An 18,729-nucleotide genomic window follows, 5' to 3' on the forward strand; every position below is an offset into this window, starting at 1 on the left:
TCAACTGCGAAAAAAAAACACACACTCTATTTTGCCACAAAATATCTGCTGTAATAAAATATCATTCATATCACAAGCATCCGGAGTCAAAGACTTTTCCAGATAAACATATATTTGAAGCAACACCATGCGACACCTTCAACATGCAGATTACAGACTTTTTTTTTTGCATGGATTTCGTGCAGAAAAACCACAGTGTAATACAGTACCAGCAAAGTGTATGAGATTAGACAAATCTCATGTACAGTTTGCTTTTTTCTTAGGTATGGAAATTGACCTGCTGTGAGGATTTTGAAATCTGTAGCATGTCAATTGTTGTTGTGAGTTTCTTGCGGATTTCACTCTTTTCAATGGAAGGTGAGATATGTGGCAAAACCACATCGAACTGTCACGGTGGGGAGTGGAGTAAACCCCCCACCGAACAATGTGGGGAAAATAAGGTAGGAGCTAGGCCTGGAAACAGGGAAAAGGGAGATGGAAACCAACTAAGCATCCCTAAATCCTATCCCTGACCTCCTGACTGTATGAGCCGCCCTCGATGGTAGGGGGGCTCATACTCTCGAACCTGGGCCCTACTGACCCTAATGGTCCCTGCAATATGGCGTCAGAAGGAGGAGACAACAGATTCCTCCAAGAAACAGCGGAACCGGAGTCTCCAACAGGCCTAGCAACAAAGGGTAAGAAAGCAGCCAGCAGTGGATGACACGACAGGTAAGTGTCCAAAGGCAAAAAACACCACTGCCAACAGGACCAACATGGACACCTACCTGATACAGCTGAAACAGGAACTCAAGCCGTCCACGCCGCTACCACTGGATCCTGGAAATACGCATAGGCCCAAACACACACACCAGGCAGGAACCAGCACAAACACCAAACACAGAATCCAGTAGAAACAACCTGGAACACCATGAGGCATGAACCATGGTGGCACCAGGCCGAGCTACTTGTAGTTCCCCCTCTGGGGAACTCCAGGGACTCCCTTCCGGAGGTGAGGACGTACAAAGGATATGTCTGGCATCCATGCTGACCTGAAACACCAAACAGGCCAGCCATAAAACACCAAACCAGACAGAACAACAAACCCCAAACATAAACCTACACAAAACATACAAGTGAGGTAGGGTAACAGTAACAGACACAAAGGGGTGACATCAGAAGACATCAGGTGACATTGATGTCCTATAAGGTGGCCCTCAAGGACTGGGCAGATGGAAAAACATCAGCTCCTCAAGACACTGATGACAATCTGACCTCAGGCTCACAACTCAGAACAATAAGAGCCAAGAGGCCACACCCAGCTCCACCTTGCACACACCTTAACCCCATACACACCAGAAATGGGAAGGGAAAGAGCCATAAAGGAGAAGTGAACACGCAAGCTGTCATGCATTTTCATAAGTGTACAATCTTATCTGAAGATATTATAGTCTAAATATCAATGCTCATTGCCTTTAAGTGTAAAGACAGACTGAACCAGAGTCTAAAAATCTTTCTGTAGGATTGAAATAGGCCGAGATCAGTTCATGCGGAGTTCAGTTTGGGTAAAATGTTTGTAGCGAACATAGAGTGTATTGTCTCTTAAAAATTATTGTGAGCAGATGTGGTGTATCTGTTAATACAATAATGGGTCCTACAGACGTGTCTGTGAGAGATAACCATTTAAATAGCAACGTATTATTTTACTTCATTACAAGGCCATTAAGGAAGTCATGCCTTATGGGAAACATTTGGTGCGTGATGTCCCATTCATGTAGTCATAATTATATTCTAGATATTTCTGTGTGGTACATTTAGATTTGCAACATATTTTAACCAATGATTTATATAATGTGTCATTTATGTGTAACAGTGTGTAGAGATATATATATATATATATATATATATATATATATATATGTATATATATATATTGTACCATGTATGTATCATTTAGAATATATATTTTATGCCGTGTGTATCTCACTGACTGAATATAGCCTTAGAAGGTCTAGAAGGTATTGAAGTTGTCTTCCTACTAATTGGATTTCATGAGGAGAACTGAATGTTATTAGTCATCCATATGGAAGTAATTCTGTATTAGTGAAGTGATGGTGTTTGGTTACAGCACCATCTAGTGGTGGTGAGTGGTATCACAGTTTAAAATCTGTATGTCTGAAAATTGTTGGTATTTTTATTGGGTTTATATGCATTCTGTAAATAAATTTTATATTTTTGCATAATTGATTGCCCCTTTTTTTAAATTAATTGCATAATTTAAATTTAGAGTCTCAAGATAAAAGAAAAGGCGTTTTTATGTCCGCCTAGTGGATTTCCTGACTGATTTCCGTATTTTATTGACATTTTATCTCTTATATAAGATATTTATATTTTATATAAAAGATATAGTTTTGACAAAGCTATACAAACACCACATTGCCACAGGCAACAAGCATGCACGGCAAAAGTGTCACGGTCCACTAACACCAGACCATGACACAGCCATGACACGAACCCTCACCAAAAGAAACACACAAAAGATGTGCTAAAACCCATGATATATATTGAGAATTTAAGTGCAAAGTTTTGTGCAGTTTTGGTGCAGATTTTCTAAGAATATCTTTTGTTTTATGCTGCTGTCCAAAATTTAGCATGATCCTCCCCCACAATCTATTTAATGCCATTATTTGCAACACTCTACACATTATAATTCACTCTTAAGTGTACAGCCATACAAGATGCTATGGATATTATAGCAGAAGTTCTGCAGCAGATAGGGTGAAATCTGGGGTAATAATTTTCTGCATAAATTGACTTGCTGTATTTTAGAAACCTGAAACATCAGTTTTTTAGTAACAAAGGTAAAATGCTGGCTTAAACCTATATTTCTATGCTCTTTCTATGCACTACTGCTCAATTAGATTTTCATATAAAATTTACTCACAATATTTAAAAGTGTCAAAAGATATTTCTGCACATATTCTTTTCCATGAAATTGGACAACTGAGTCGTCAACTCCAAGTAGTACTTCAATGTTGAAATCATCGTCACTTGCATGTCTACGACTTCTTTTTAGTGTGCGGTTGATTCGATCTTCAATGTGGTCAGCAATATTTTCCAGAATATTACTACTAAGATATCCAGGTTCTGAAAGCAAATACAATGCATAAAGTCAGACAATGTTTGAATTGTAATTTAACCAGTTTGAAGTGTAACTCATGTTTAGAAGTTATCCATATAGGTTCTGTATGAAATGCAGTCCACAACATACTCAGGAGTAGGGCTGCAGTAAACGATTATTTTAGTAATCGAGTATTCTATCGATTATTTTTTACGATTAATCGAGTAATCTAATAAGAAAAAAATAATACTGTTTTCCTTTATAAAAACTCAGACCCCCTGCCATTAGTCCCCAACACCCTTTGTTCCCCACTGTGCAATCAGCCCAAGTGCATCAGTTCCCCCCAGTGCCATCAGCTCCACTATCCCCCAGTGCCATCAGCTCTCCCTCACCCCAGTGCCATCAGCTCTCCCTCACCCCAGTGCCATCAGCTCTCCCTCACCCCAGTGCCATCAGCTCTCCCTCACCCCAGTGCCATCAGCTCTCCCTCACCCCAGTGCCATCAGCTCTCCCTCACCCCAGTGCCATCAGCTCTGCCCCCATGCTCCTCCTGACACCCGGATTGCACTATTGCTGCTGTCCAAAATTTATTTATGCACTATTTAGGGGAGAGGGATCTGTGGATGGCACTATTTAGGGGAGAGGGATCTGTGGATGGCACTATTTAGGGGAGAGGGATCTGTGGATGGCACTATTTAGGGGAGGGGGGATCTGTGGATGGCACTATTTAGGGGAGAGGGATCTGTGGATGGCACTATTTAGGGGAGGGGGGGATCTGTGGATGGCACTATTTAGGGGAGGGGGGATCTGTTGATGGCACTATTTAGGGGAGGGGGATCTGTGTATGGCACTATTTAGGGGAGGGGGATCTGTGGATGGCACCATTTAGGGGAGAGGGATCTGTGGATGGCACTATTTAGGGGAGAGGGATCTGTGTATGGCACTATTTAGGGGAGGGGGATCTGTGGATGGCACTATTTAGGGGAGGGGGGATCTGTGGATGGCACTATTTAGGGGAGGGGGATCTGTGGATGGCACTATTTAGGGGAGGGGGGATCTGTGGATGGCACTATTTAGGGGAGGGGGGATCTGTGGATGGCACTATTTAGGGGAGGGGGGATCTGTGTATGGCACTATTTAGGGGAGGGGGATCTGTTGATGGCACTATTTAGGGGAGGGGGATCTGTGGATGGCACTATTTAGGGGAGGGGGGATCTGTGGATGGCACTATTTAGGGGAGGGGGATCTGTGGATGGCACTATTTAGGGGAGGGGGGATCTGTGGATGCCACTATTTAGGGGAGGGGGGATCTGTGGATGGCACTATTTAGGGGAGGGGGGATCTGTGGATGGCACTATTTAGGGGAGGGGGGATCTGTGGATGGCACTATTTAGGGGAGGGGGGATCTGTGTATGGCACTATTTAGGGGAGGGGGATCTGTTGATGGCACTATTTAGGGGAGGGGGATCTGTTGATGGCACTATTTAGGGGAGGGGGATCTGTGGATGGCACTATTTAGGGGAGGGGGATCTGTGGATGGCACTGCTATGGGGAGGGGGATCTGTGGATGGCACAGAGGGGGGGGGGGGCCCATAATTTTTTTTTGCTATGGGGCCTATGCATTTCTAGCTACGCCCCTGCACCACTCCCTAATTTTCAAGCCAACCTACACAAATCGGCTGCTAATGTTTTTATAAATGTATGTTATAATGTAACTGTTAAGCACTTTGGGAACCAACATTGCAATTAAATGTGCTACATAAATAAATACAAGTTGAAATGCATTTCTCACTCTATCAAGCTTGCCATGTGCACTTTTTAAATTTGATCAATCAATTGGTTAGTGTAATGTTTACTATCTTTACTCACTCCAAACACTCCACACAGTTACTCTGCCCACTACATAAAGTTACTCTGCCCAGTCCAGCCTTTCCACAGTTACTCCAGCCACTCCAAACACACAACAGTTACACAAGCCACTCCACCCAGTTACTCCGCTCACTCCAGTTGTAGACTACTGGTGGAGGCAAGAACACTTCACACAATTTCCACAGAAATTGTAGCTTTTCTAGTTTGTTACTATATTTCTGTCAGTTTCTATCTGATTGTGGGTCTATTGTACTGTACTCTCATGATTCTGTGAACACAGTACAATAAAGTCACGATCAGACAGTAACTATGATGCAATTAGTTCAGGTCAGGGGAGTCACAGTCGGTCCAGGAGATGCAGGAGAGTGACTTACTGTATATTCTCCCCCTAAGGTATTAATTGGACATTTTGCTTTTTTTTTTTTTTTTATTATAAAAAAATATGCTTGTGTTTCTATATTTTATGAAGAAAAACCAAAACCTCAGCTATACTAAATATAGCTAAAACGAATACCTGGATTATTAAAAAAAAAATAACAATGAAAAAAGGAAATGTTAGCATATTTAACACACACAAAGTCCGCTATACTATTGCTAAAACGAATATATATATATATATATATATATATATATATATATATATATGTAATTTTTTTTATTAACGAAAATGGGGGGAGAACGTGTGTATGTGTGTGCATAGTCTTCCATGCTATTGCTAATACTAGTAAGTGTAACTTTTTAATTTTTTTTTTTCTTTATTTCACTTTTTATTAATGAATTAATTATATATTTTTTTTCTGTGAATTAACTCCTTCCTGCTACAGTCAGGGCAGGAAGGGATTAATTCACAGCCAGCAGGGGGCTGTCTCACATCCCCTGCAGGCTTCTGCTGGTCTTGACACTCATTACTGTAACCGCAGCTGTCTAATCACAGTGCGGTCACGGACATCTGCAGCACCACCAGGCACCGGCAGATCACAATGTAACCTGATGCCTTTATACAGTACGTCAGGTTACAGTTAAGAGCCTATCACCACAATGTATAAAGTTATGGGGAAGTAGGCAAGGGGGTAATAACACACAAACCATTAACACAAATATTTTTTATGCTACTGAGTACACTGAGAGTGTATCATTGTAGACTAGAAATTTTCTCTAAAAATTGACATTTACTTGTCAATAAATATAAAAACTATTCATCCAAATATAGAATAATATAGGATTGGTGGTGGCCCTTTTATTTGATGTATAATTTTGTGCAGTGTCACTATTCCCGATGTAGTTACCCTGTGTGGGTGAAACCATATCGCCGTTATTTTGACCAGACTTTTAAGTCGGCATTTCCCTCTGTACTTTTATTCCTCCATTTATAAACTTTATTATTATGATAATCTTCATAGACATTAATGAATTTTAAGGAACTCTTCGACTAGTAGACTCACAGAGTATATTGTTTTTCTCCAGAAGTATGTGCTTAAAGCCCCCTCCTATTTGAAAGACACAAGTAGTGTGATTGAGCTAATAAAAAATCTTGATATAAGTAGTGAAAATAGGTGGTTAGCCACGGTAGATGTGGCCTCTCTCTATACTGTTATCCCTAAGAATTTGGGGCTAAGAGCAATAACTGAACAATTAGATAGTGAACTTTTTGGACTTAACTATTTTCATTGAAAATAATTTTTTAAAACCAGAACGTTTTTCAAGGACACAGATGTTAACACACATATATTGACACAACCAAATCGCAGAGCGAAAGAAAACGCCCGGTATGGAGCTGTCCGTGATAGCTTCAAATAGATACCCAAAACTGACAAATAAGGACAGCAATTTGTATAATATAGAATACCAAGTTTTTATTTAACATATACTGATTTAACCACTTAAGGACCACAGGTTTATACCCCCCTAAAGACCAGGCCCTTTTTTACAAATCGGCACTCCACAACTTTAGCGGTTTATTGCTCGGTCATGCAACTTACCACCCAAATAAATTTTACCTCCTTTTCTTCTCACTAATAGAGCTTTCATTTGGTGGTATTTCATTGCTGCTGACATTTTTACTTTTTTTGTTATTAATCGAAATTTAACGATTTTTTTGCAAAAAAATGACATTTTTTCACTTTCAGTTGTAAAATTTTGCAAAAAAAACGAGATCCATATATAAATTTTGCTCTAAATTTATTGTTCTACATGTCTTTGATAAAAAAAAAATGTTTGGGTAAAAAAAAAATGGTTTGGGTAAAATTTATAGCGTTTACAAACTATGGTACAAAAATGTGAATTTCCGCTTTTTGAAGCAGCTCTGACTTTCTGAGCACCTGTCATGTTTCCTGAGGTTCTACAATGGCCAGACAGTACAAACACCCCACAAATGACCCCATTTCGGAAAGTAGACACCGTAAGGTATTCGCTGATGGGCATAGTGAGTTCATAGAACTTTTTATTTTTTGTCACAAGTTAGCGGAAAATGATGATTTTTTATTTTTTTTTTCTTACAAAGTCTCATATTCCACTAACTTGTGACAAAAAATATAAAGTTCTATAAACTCACTATGCCCATCACGAAATACCTTGGGGTCTCTTCTTTCCAAAATGGGGTCACTTGTGGGGTAGTTCTACTGCCCTGGCATTCTAGGGGCCCAAATGTGTGGTAAGGAGTTTGAAATCAAATTCTGTAAAAAATGACCAGTGAAATCCGAAAGGTGCTCTTTGGAATATGGGCCCCTTTGCCCACCTAGGCTGCAAAAAAGTGTCACACATCTGGTATCTCTGTATTCAGGAGAAGTTGAGGAATGTGTTTTGGGGTGTCTTTTTACATATACCCATGCTGGGTGAGATAAATATCTTGGTCAAATGCCAACTTTGTATAAAAAAATGGGAAAAGTTGTAATTTGCCAAGATATTTCTCTCACCCAGCATGGGTATATGTAAAATGACACCCCAAAACACATTCCCCAACTTCTCCTGAGTACGGAGATACCAGATGTGTGACACTTTTTTGCAGCCTAGGTGGGCAAAGGGGCCCACATTCCAAAGAGCACCTTTCGGATTTCACTGGTTATTTTTTACAGAATTTGATTTCAAACTCCTTACCACACATTTGGGCCCCTAGAATGCCAGGGCAGTATAACTACCCCACAAGTGACCCCATTTTGGAAAGAAGAGACCCCAAGGTATTCGCTGATGGGCATAGTGAGTTCATGGAAGTTTTTATTTTTTGTCACAAGTTAGTGGAATATGAGACTTTGTATGAAAAAAAATAAAATAAAGAAAATCATCATTTTCCACTAACTTGTGACAAAAAATAAAAAATTCTAGGAACTCGCCATGCCCCTCACGGAATACCTTGGGGTGTCTTCTTTCCAAAATGGGGTCACTTGTGGGGTAGTTATACTGCCCTGGCATTTTCCAGGGGCCCTAATGTGTGGTAAGTAGGTAAATGACCTGTGAAATCCGAAAGGTGCTCTTTGGAATATGGGCCCACCTAGGCTGCAAAAAAGTGTCACACATCTGGTATCTCCGTACTCAGGAGAAGTTGGAGAATGTGTTTTGGGGTGTCATTTTACATATACCCATGCTGGGTGAGAGAAATATCTTGGCAAAAGACAACTTTTCCCATTTTTTTATACAAAGTTGGCATTTGACCAAGATATTTATCTCAACCAGCATGGGTATATGTAAAAAGACACCCCAAAACACATTCCTCAACTTCTCCTGAATACAGAGATACCAGATGTGTGACACTTTTTTGCAGCCTAGGTGGGCAAAGGGGCCCATATTCCAAAGAGCACCTTTCGGATTTCACTGGTCATTTTTTACAGAATTTGATTTCAAACTCCTTACCACACATTTGGGCCCCTAGAATGCCAGGGCAGTAGAACTACCCCACAAGTGACCCCATTTTGGAAAGAAGAGACCCCAAGGTATTCGCTGATGGGCATAGTGAGTTCATGGAAGTTTTTATTTTTTGTCACAAGTTAGTGGAATATGAGACTTTGTATGAAAAAAAAAAAAAATCATCATTTTCCACTAACTTGTGACAAAAAATAAAAAATTCTAGGAACTCGCCATGCCCCTCACGAAATACCTTGGGGTGTATTCTTTCCAAAATGGGGTCACTTGTGAGGTAGTTATACTGTTCTGGCATTTTCCAGGGGCCCTAATGTGTGGTAAGTAGGTAAATGACCTGTGAAATCCGAAAGGTGCTCTTTGGAATATGGGCCCCTTTGCCCACCTAGGCTGCAAAAAAGTGTCACACATGTGGTATCTCCGTACTCGGGAGAAGTTGGGGAATGTGTTTTGCGGTGTCATTTTACATATACCCATGCTGGGTGAGAGAAATATCTTGGCAAAAGACAACTTTTCCCATTTTTTTATACAAAGTTGGCATTTGACCAAGATATTTCTCTCACCCAGCATGGGTATATGTAAAATGACACCCCAAAACACATTCCCCAACTTCTCCTGAGTACAGAGATACCAGATGTGTGACACTTATTTGCAGCCTAGATGCGCAAAGGTGCCCAAATTCCTTTTAGGAGGGCATTTTTAGACATTTGGATACCAGACTTCTTCTCATGCTTTGGGGCCCCTAGAATGCCAGGGCAGTATAAATACCCCACATGTGACCCCATTTTGGAAAGAAGACACCTAAAGGTATTCAATGAGGGGCATGGCGAGTTCATAGAAATTTTGTTTTTTGGCACAAGTTAGCGGAAATTGATATTTTTTATTTTTTTCTCACAAAGTCTCCCTTTCCGCTAACTTGGGACAAAAATTTCAATCTTTCATGGACTCAATATGCCCCTCACGGAATACCTGGGGGTGTCTTCTTTCCGAAATGGGGTCACATGTGGGGTATTTATACTGCCCTGGCATTCTAGGGGCCCTAAAGCGTGAGAAGAAGTCTGGAATATAAATGTCTAAAAAATTTTACGCATTTGGATTCCGTGAGGGGTATGGTGAGTTCATGTGAGATTTTATTTTTTGACACAAGTTAGTGGAATATGAGACTTTGTAAGAAAAAAAAATAAAAAATTCCGCTAACTTGGGCCAAAAAAATGTCTGAATGGAGCCTTACAGAGGGGTGATCAATGACAGGGGGGTGATCAATGACAGGGGGGTGATCAGGGAGTCTATATGGGGTGATCACCCCCCCTGGAAGGCTCCAGGGAGACGCCTGTATGTGTTTTGCGGATCCGATCCATCTATCAGTGGATCCGTAAAAATCATGCGGACGTCTGAATGGAGCTTTACAGGGGGGTGATCAATGACAGGGGGGTAATCAATGACAGGGGGGTGATCAGGGAGTCTATATGGGGTGATCACCACAGTCATTGATCATGCCCCTGTAAGGCTCCATTCAGACGTCCGTATGTGTTTTGCGGATCTGATCCATGTATCCGTGGATCCGTAAAAATCATACGGACATCTGAATGCAGCCTGACAGGGGGGGTGATCAATGACAGGGGGGTGATCAGGGAGTCTATATGGGGTGATCACCCCCCCTGGAAGGCTCCAGGGAGACGCCTGTATGTGTTTTGCGGATCCGATCCATCTATCAGTGGATCCGTAAAAATCATGCGGACATCTGAATGGAGCTTTACAGGGGGGTAATCAATGACAGGGGGGTAATCAATGACAGGGGGGTGATCAGGGAGTCTATATGGGGTGATCACCACAGTCATTGATCACGCCCCTGTAAGGCTCCATTCAGACGTCCGTATGCGTTTTGCGGATCCGATCCATCTATCAGTGGATCCGTAAAAATCATGCGGACATCTGAATGGAGCTTTACAGGGGTGTGATCAATGACAGGGGGGTAATCAATGACAGGGGAGTGATCAGGGAGTCTATATGGGGTGATCAGGGGTGATCAGGGGCTAATAAGGGGTTAATAAGTGACGGGGGGGTGTAGTGTAGTGTAGTGGTGCTTGGTGCTACTTTACTGAGCTACCTGTGTCCTCTGGTGGTCGATCCAAACAAAGGGGACCACCAGAGGACCAGGTAGCAGGTATATTAGACGCTGTTATCAAAACAGCGTCTAATATACCTGTTAGGGGTTAAAAAAAACACATCTCCAGCCTGCCAGCGAACGATCGCCGCTGGCAGGCTGGAGATCAGCTCTCTTACCTTCCGTTCCTGTGAGCGCGCGCGCCTGTGTGCGCGCGTTCACAGGAAATCTCGGCTCACGCGAGATGACGCCTATTGGCGTTAGTGTGACCTGGGAGCGCCGCAGAAATGACGCCTTTCGGCGTTAGCGTGACGGTAAGTGGTTAAAACATTTATTGAAATCCATATATATTAGCAGCATTAGTCACACAGGAAAAACATCCACAGGTCTGTCACTTATAATACATATTACTAGCAACAAATCTCCCAGGCTATGGGTGACAATGAGCCCCAGCCCTAAAGTTAATACATAAAGTGCCACAAAATACAAATCAAATACAGGAGAAGAATGCAGTAAAACATACAGCCCAAGACAGTCCTGGATCCCAACACGTATTTTGCGGTCGCTTTCTCAATGGATACTAGTGGTGTGTATTCACTGATCATATATAGTCTGTAAATTAGGTCAATTGGGAACACATGAGAACAAACATACGCCCAAATCGGAAACGGGAAATGTGGTGCGTTCCAGCTTGGAACGCACCAACTCACTTCCGGTTCCGCCAGTGTCCGGACACCATACCACTCACTTCATTCCTACATACATGCGAGACGAAATAGAGGGCGACAAAAACACTGATTAAGATAGTGGATGGATTGCGAGGTGGATGGATGGTGGATGGATTGCGAGGCGATCCACGGAAGGCCGCACTCGCCGGACCGGATATCCGGCATGCGGTCCACCGTGGAACGCATCGCACCCAATCCAGCATCACCGCTCACATCATGCAGGCGGGATAAGGCAGAAGGAGACAAAGCCGGGAGGGAGATGTTGATTGAAAATAGAGTCCAGTATAACCATCCTAGAGGGTGGATGGATGCGAGGCGCACCACGGAAGGCCGCATTCCCCGGACCGGATATCCGGCATGCGGTCCACCGTGGAACGCATCGCATCCATTCCAAACCCACACATCTTCCTCCGCTTAGAAGTATATGCCACAAGTCCCGCGAGATTGACCGAACGTAATTACTTCATGCGTTCCACCTTGGAATGCAAAAGAGCTCTACGGCTATCTATTCATTGCCGTTCACCCCTACTCATAACTAATACACAGAGGTACACCATCAATACATCGCAGAGTTGCTATCCATCACACATATATAAAAATCGATGGGGGTTAATTAAAACAAATGCTGCAGCCTATTACATATAAATACTCTTAAATAGTCTAAATATTATAGTGAATGATGATGTGATAAAAAATATAACACTTGCATAAAGTACATAATGTATCACAATTGTCAAAAAAAAATTATAAATAATTAAGACACGTACAGTACAGACCAAATGTTTGGACACACCTTCTCATTCAAAGAGTTTTCTTTATTTTCATGACTATGAAGGCATCAAAACTATGAATTAACACATGTGGAATTATATACATAACAAACAAGTGTGAAACAACTGAAAATATGTCATATTCTAGGATCTTCAAAGTAGCCACCTTTTGCTTTGATTACTGCTTTGCACACTCTTGGCATTCTCTTGATGAGCTTCAAGTGGTAGTCCCCTGAAATGGTCTTCCAACAGTCTTGAAGGAGTTCCCACAGATGCTTAGCACTTGTTGGCCCTTTTGCCTTCACTCTGCGGTCCAGCTCACCCCAAACCATCTCGAATGGGTTCAGGTCCGGTGACTGTGGAGGCCAGGTCATCTGGCGCAGCACCCCATCACTCTCCTTCATGGTCAAATAGCCCTTACTCTCAAAGTTTTCCCAATTTTTCGGCTGACTGACTGACCTTCATTTCTTAAAGTAATGATGGCCACTCGTTTTTCTTTACTTAGCTGCTTTTTTCTTGCCATAATACAAATTCTAACAGTCTATTCAGTAGGACTATCAGCTGTGTATCCACCTGACTTCCCCTCAACGCAACTGATGGTCCCAACCCCATTTATAAGGCAAGAAATCCCACTTATTAAACCTGACAGGGCACACCTGTGAAGTGAAAACCATTTCAGGGGACTACCTCTTGAAGCTCATCAAGAGAATGCCAAGAGTGTGCAAAGCAGTAATCAAAGCAAAAGGTGGCTACTTTGAAGAACCTAGAATATGACATATTTTCAGTTGTTTCACACTTCTTTGTTATGTATATAATTCCACATGTGTTAATTCATAGTTTTGATGCCTTCATAGTCATGAAAATAAAGAAAACTCTTTGAATGAGAAGGTGTGCCCAAACTTTTGGTCTGTACTGTATATCGTGAATGTAAATTTCATTAGTATAAGAACTAGGGCTGCACGATATATCGCAAAAATAATCGAATTGCGATAATCGGCAAATGCGATATGGCGATTCGGCCGACCCGAAAATGCCGCGATTATATATGAAGGGGCCCCTATTGATAAAATGTCCTCTGTCCTATTGATAAAATGGCCAGCCTCTATACTTACTTTCACGATGAATGCACTGCAGCGAGCGGGAGCGAGCGAGGCGGCCGGCGCGTGACTGACGTCACTTAGTCACGCTCCTGCTTCCTGAATTAAGTGGGAGGAGCGTGACAGTGACGTCAGTCACGCGCTGGCCGGCTCGCTCGCAGCCGCTCTCTACAGTGCATTCATAGTGAAAGAACAGAGGCTGGCCATTTTATGAATAGGAGAGTTATGTGCGCAGTTTAGGACACATAGGGCCATGAGGGGGACCAGCATAAGATGCTATATGTGTGTCTTATGCTGGCCCCCCTCGTGGCCCCATGTGTCATAGCACACATCCCCCATAACAGTGTCCTCCTCAGGTCCCCCATAACAGTGTCCTCCGCAGATCCCCCATTACAGTGTCCTCCGCAGATCCCCCATAAGTGTCCTCCGCAGATCCCCCACAACAGTGTCCTCCACAGATCCCCCACAACAGTGTCCTCCACAGATCCCCACAACAGCGTCATCCACAGATCCCCCACATAACAGCGTCCTCCACAGATCCCCCATAACAGCGTCATCCACAGATCTACACCTCCACAGATCCCCCACATAACAGCGTCCTCCACAGATCTCCCACATAACAGCGTCATCCACAGATCCCCCACATAACAGCGTCCTCCACAGATCCCCCACATAACAGCGTCATCCACAGATCCCCCACATAACAGCGTCCTCCACAGATCCCCCACATAACAGCGTCATCCACAGATCCCCCACATAACAGCGTCATCCACAGATCCCCCACATAACAGCGTCCTCCACAGATCCCCCACATAACAGCGTCATCCACAGATCCCCCACATTACAGCGTCATCCACAGATCCCCCACATAACAGCGTCATCCACAGATCCCCCACATAACAGCGTCATCCACAGACCCCCCACATAACAGCGTCATCCACAGATCCCCCACATAACAGCGTCCTCCACAGATCCCCCACATAACAGCGTCCTCCACAGATCCCCCACATAACAGCGTCATCCACAGATCCCCCACATAACAGCGTCATCCACAGATCCCCCACATAACAGCGTCCTCCACAGATCCCCCACATAACAGCGTCATCCACAGATCCCCCACATAACAGCGTCATCCACAGATCCCCCACATAACAGCGTCATCCACAGATCCCCCACATAACAGCGTCATCCACAGATCCACCACATAACAGCGTCATCCACAGATCCCCACATAACAGCGTCATCCACAGATCCCCCACATAACAGCGTCATCCACAGATCCCCCACATAACAGCGTCATCCACAGCTCTACACCCCCACAGATCCCCCACATAACAGCGTCCTCCACAGATCCCCACATAACAGCGTCATCCACAGATCCCCCACATAACAGCGTCATCCACAGATCCCCCACATAACAGCGTCATCCACAGATCCCCCACATAACAGCGTCATCCACAGATCCCCCACATAACAGCGTCATCCACAGATCCCCCACATAACAGCGTCATCCACAGATCCCCCACATAACAGCGTCATCCACAGATCCCCCACATAACAGCGTCATCCACAGCTCTACACCCCCACAGATCCCCCACATAACAGCGTCATCCACAGATCCCCCACATAACAGCGTCATCCACAGCTCTACACCCCCACAGATCCCCCACATAACAGCGTCCTCCACAGATCTCCCACATAACAGCGTCATCCACAGATCCGCCACATAACAGCGTCCTCCACAGATCTCCCACATAACAGCGTCATCCACAGATCCCCCACATAACAGCGTCATCCACAGATCCCCCACATAACAGCGTCATCCACAGATCCCCACATAACAGCGTCATCCACAGATCCCCACATAACAGCGTCATCCACAGATCCCCACATAACAGCGTCATCCACAGATCCCCCACATAACAGCGTCATCCACAGATCCCCCACATAACAGCTCCATCCACAGATCCCCCATAACTATGTCATACCCAGCCGCGTCAGCCGCTCATATGGGAAAATCCAAGCAAATAGACCTCTAGCACAATTCCCTTAAAATATCGCATCGCATACCGTTATCGCAATTTTTAGGGCCCTAATCGCAATCGCACAAAATTCCCATATCGTGCAGCCCTAATAAGAACCAAGGTAAAAAAAAAATATAAAAGCCAATAAATAAGTGAAAAATAAGAGTGAAAAAATAAAAAGTGATGAAAAGTGAATGGTGATAAATAATAAGTGAATTAAATACACATACTTATATCAATATAATATCACAGTCAGAGAACAAAAATGTTCAATATTACCAACCGCTCACAGTGTATTTAATATTAGATCAAATAAGACTGCTTTTTTTTATACGTATATATATTCTCCAATTAACTCCCTCCTTGCTTGTGTTCTCCCTTTAAGAATATTTATATGTAATAGGCTGCGGTATTTGTTTTAATTAACCCCCATCGATATTTATATATGTGTGATGGATAGCAACTCTGCGATGTATTGATGGTGTACCTCTGTGTATTAGTTATGAGTAGGGGTGAACGGCAATGAATAGATAGCCGTAGAGCTCTTCTGCATTCCAAGGTGGAACGCATGACGTAATTACGTTCGGTCAATCTCGCGGGATTATAGTGACAGCTTGTTGTCAATATACAGTCAGGTCCATAAATATTGGGACATCGACACAATTCTAACATTTTTGGCTCTATACACAATGGATTTGAAATGAAACAAACAAGATGTGCTTTAACTGCAGACTGTCAGCTTTAATTTGAGGGTATTTACATCCAAATCAGGTGAACGGTGTAGGAATAACAACAGTCTGCATATGTGCCTCCCACTTGTTAAGGAACCAAAAGTAATGGGACAGAATAATAATCATAAATCAAACTTTCACTTTTTAATACTTGGTTGCAAATCCTTTGCAGTCAATGACAGCCTGAAGTCTGGAACGCATAGACATCACCAGACGCTGGGTTTCATCCCTGGTGATGCTCTGCCAGGCCTCTACTGCAACGGTCTTCAGTTCCTGCTTGTTCTTAGAATTGTGTCGATGTCCCAATATTTATGGACCTGACTTTATATTGACACAACAAGCTGTCACTATAATCCATGTTAAAAAGAATCTATCATAATTGCACTGATATAGAAGACTATAAAAAACAAAGTCAGGTTATTCAGGATCGTTTTATTGAGAAAACTAACTTTTCTTTTGAGTAACCTATGTGTTGTAAAAGTATAGAAGAATGTGGCAAAATGGATATCAAAGAAAGTCAAGGAAAAAAAATAGAAAAATAAAAAGATTTCAGATTCACATTTCTTACCCAATATAATGTGAATGCAGGCTTTATGAAAAATGCCATAAAGAAAAATTGGACTGTATTAAAAAATTATCCTGTTTTGGGGACTGTGATCACAGATCAACCAGATATAGTATAAAAAAAAGGCACCTAATTTACGGAATCATTTAGTACATAGTGTGGGGTTTTGCTCTGGTAGATAGGATTAGGGGACGCAGTATAGAGGCAACAACAAGTTCTTTAGATCAAACAGTTCAGTGTTTTATTCACACTTTAGGCAAGTAACAAAACAAGCAGTCATAATCAAGCAAAAAGTCACCTTGCGGTGTAGGTGGTAATTCACACCATGCGGCAATTCTGCCTCAAAGAGTCCTCGACCATAGCAGCACCAACCTGTTTTCACCCCAAACAGGTAGCAAGCCTTCATCTAGACACAAGGCTCCCAGATCCCAACACAGATCTGGCTTCTGAGCCCAGCTGCCTATTTAAGGACAGCCAGGTGCTGCCAAAACCCGTATCGGCACTTAAAATCCAGTCCGGTATTTGACCTCACCTAGCTGTAAATCAGCCCAGCAGCACATGCTGGGAGGAAAATACCTGTTTTCACAGACCAAACCTCTCACTGTGTCACAATAGCCACATTCCTACAAAAATTGGGAGTAAAACTAAAAGCAAATTTACATGGTGCGGTTTTTGCCTTCCATGTAAAAATAGAAAAAAAGAGAATAGAAAAATGATTGTACAGACAGTCCAGTCCATGAGGAATAGCTCTGGTTTAAAAATAAAAGGAGAAATTACTTGTAAACATACAGGGGTCATTTACTCATTGGGCTCCCATATGTTGGGCGTACATTTAGGAAATTGAAAACGAGGGTTCAGGAGCATATCCGAAACATTAAAAAAGGATTGGAAACGCATAGTGTCCTCCTACATTTAAAAAAAGTACATGGCAAAAATCCCAGTGGACTATTGTTCACTGGTATTGAAAAGGTTAATCAGAAGTGGCAGGGAGGGGATCCACTGGCCAGAATGAATTGCTGTGAAGGGATCTATACACTAGATACATTACAACCACAAGGTTTAAATGTTGAATTTGATTTCAAGCCTTGTTTGATAAGGCGGATTTGCTCCTTTGCAATAATTGTTTTAGTAGAATGCTTATATAAACCTGTCTTTCTGCTCTATGTTTAGTAGTCAGTGTAGTGAATTTCCATTGGTTAGGTGAGAACATGTAACTGTAAGATTGAATGGGAAAGAATTGAGGATGGGGTTAGGTTATTTTTATGGTTCAATAAGATTTTATTATCTTTTATAATCATAAAGGAAACATCACAAATTGCAGTATAGACGCCACATATATAGTTACAGTGTGACATGCAATCGTAAACAGCAATATAGCATCAAGAACATGGTATAAGCATGTATCCGTATATGTATTGCAAACAACCAGCTGTCATATAGCCAGCGGAATCAAAGGCCCCAAAAGGGCTTAATAAGGCCTCAAACAAAAGATATATAGGCCAATAATTCTAGACAAACATTGACAGAAAAGGGGGGAGACAAGACGACACACATGAGGAGGGGGGGGGGGGAGGGAGGGAAGAAATCATGGGGCATAGCTGGTGAATATCTAGGCACTTTTATGGAGTGGAATCAGGGAGAACCCCAGAAGTCACCCAAACCGAGAACGAGGTAGAGGCTCTAAACCTGGACCATGGCTCCCAACTCTTAAGAAATGCTGGAATCTTGTTATGGTCAGAGGCACACATCTCCTCTCTGTGGATCAGCACATCTAGTGCAGAGACCCAAGTGATCCTTCTCAAACTCTCAGCTGACTTCCAATTGCGCGGTATAATTTGTCTCATGGCCAGCATAAAAAGCCGCAATGCCCCCTTTTTAATATGCGAGATCCG

At 42.7% G+C, this 18,729-nt stretch overlaps 1 protein-coding gene across 1 annotated transcript in view; it reads right to left on the reverse strand.

Moving 5' to 3' along the window:
* LOC121009531 (A disintegrin and metalloproteinase with thrombospondin motifs 2-like) overlaps positions 1–18,729 on the reverse strand; it is a 775,073-nt gene that overhangs the window by 530,728 nt on the left and 225,616 nt on the right. Inside the window, exon 4 of the mRNA XM_040442735.1 lies at positions 2,924–3,126. Coding sequence (XP_040298669.1) covers positions 2,924–3,126 — 203 coding nt within the window. The remainder of the gene's footprint in view (positions 1–2,923; positions 3,127–18,729) is intronic.

This window comes from Bufo bufo, chromosome 1 (genome assembly GCF_905171765.1).
Source record: "Bufo bufo chromosome 1, aBufBuf1.1, whole genome shotgun sequence".
Classification (NCBI taxonomy): domain Eukaryota; kingdom Metazoa; phylum Chordata; class Amphibia; order Anura; family Bufonidae; genus Bufo; species Bufo bufo.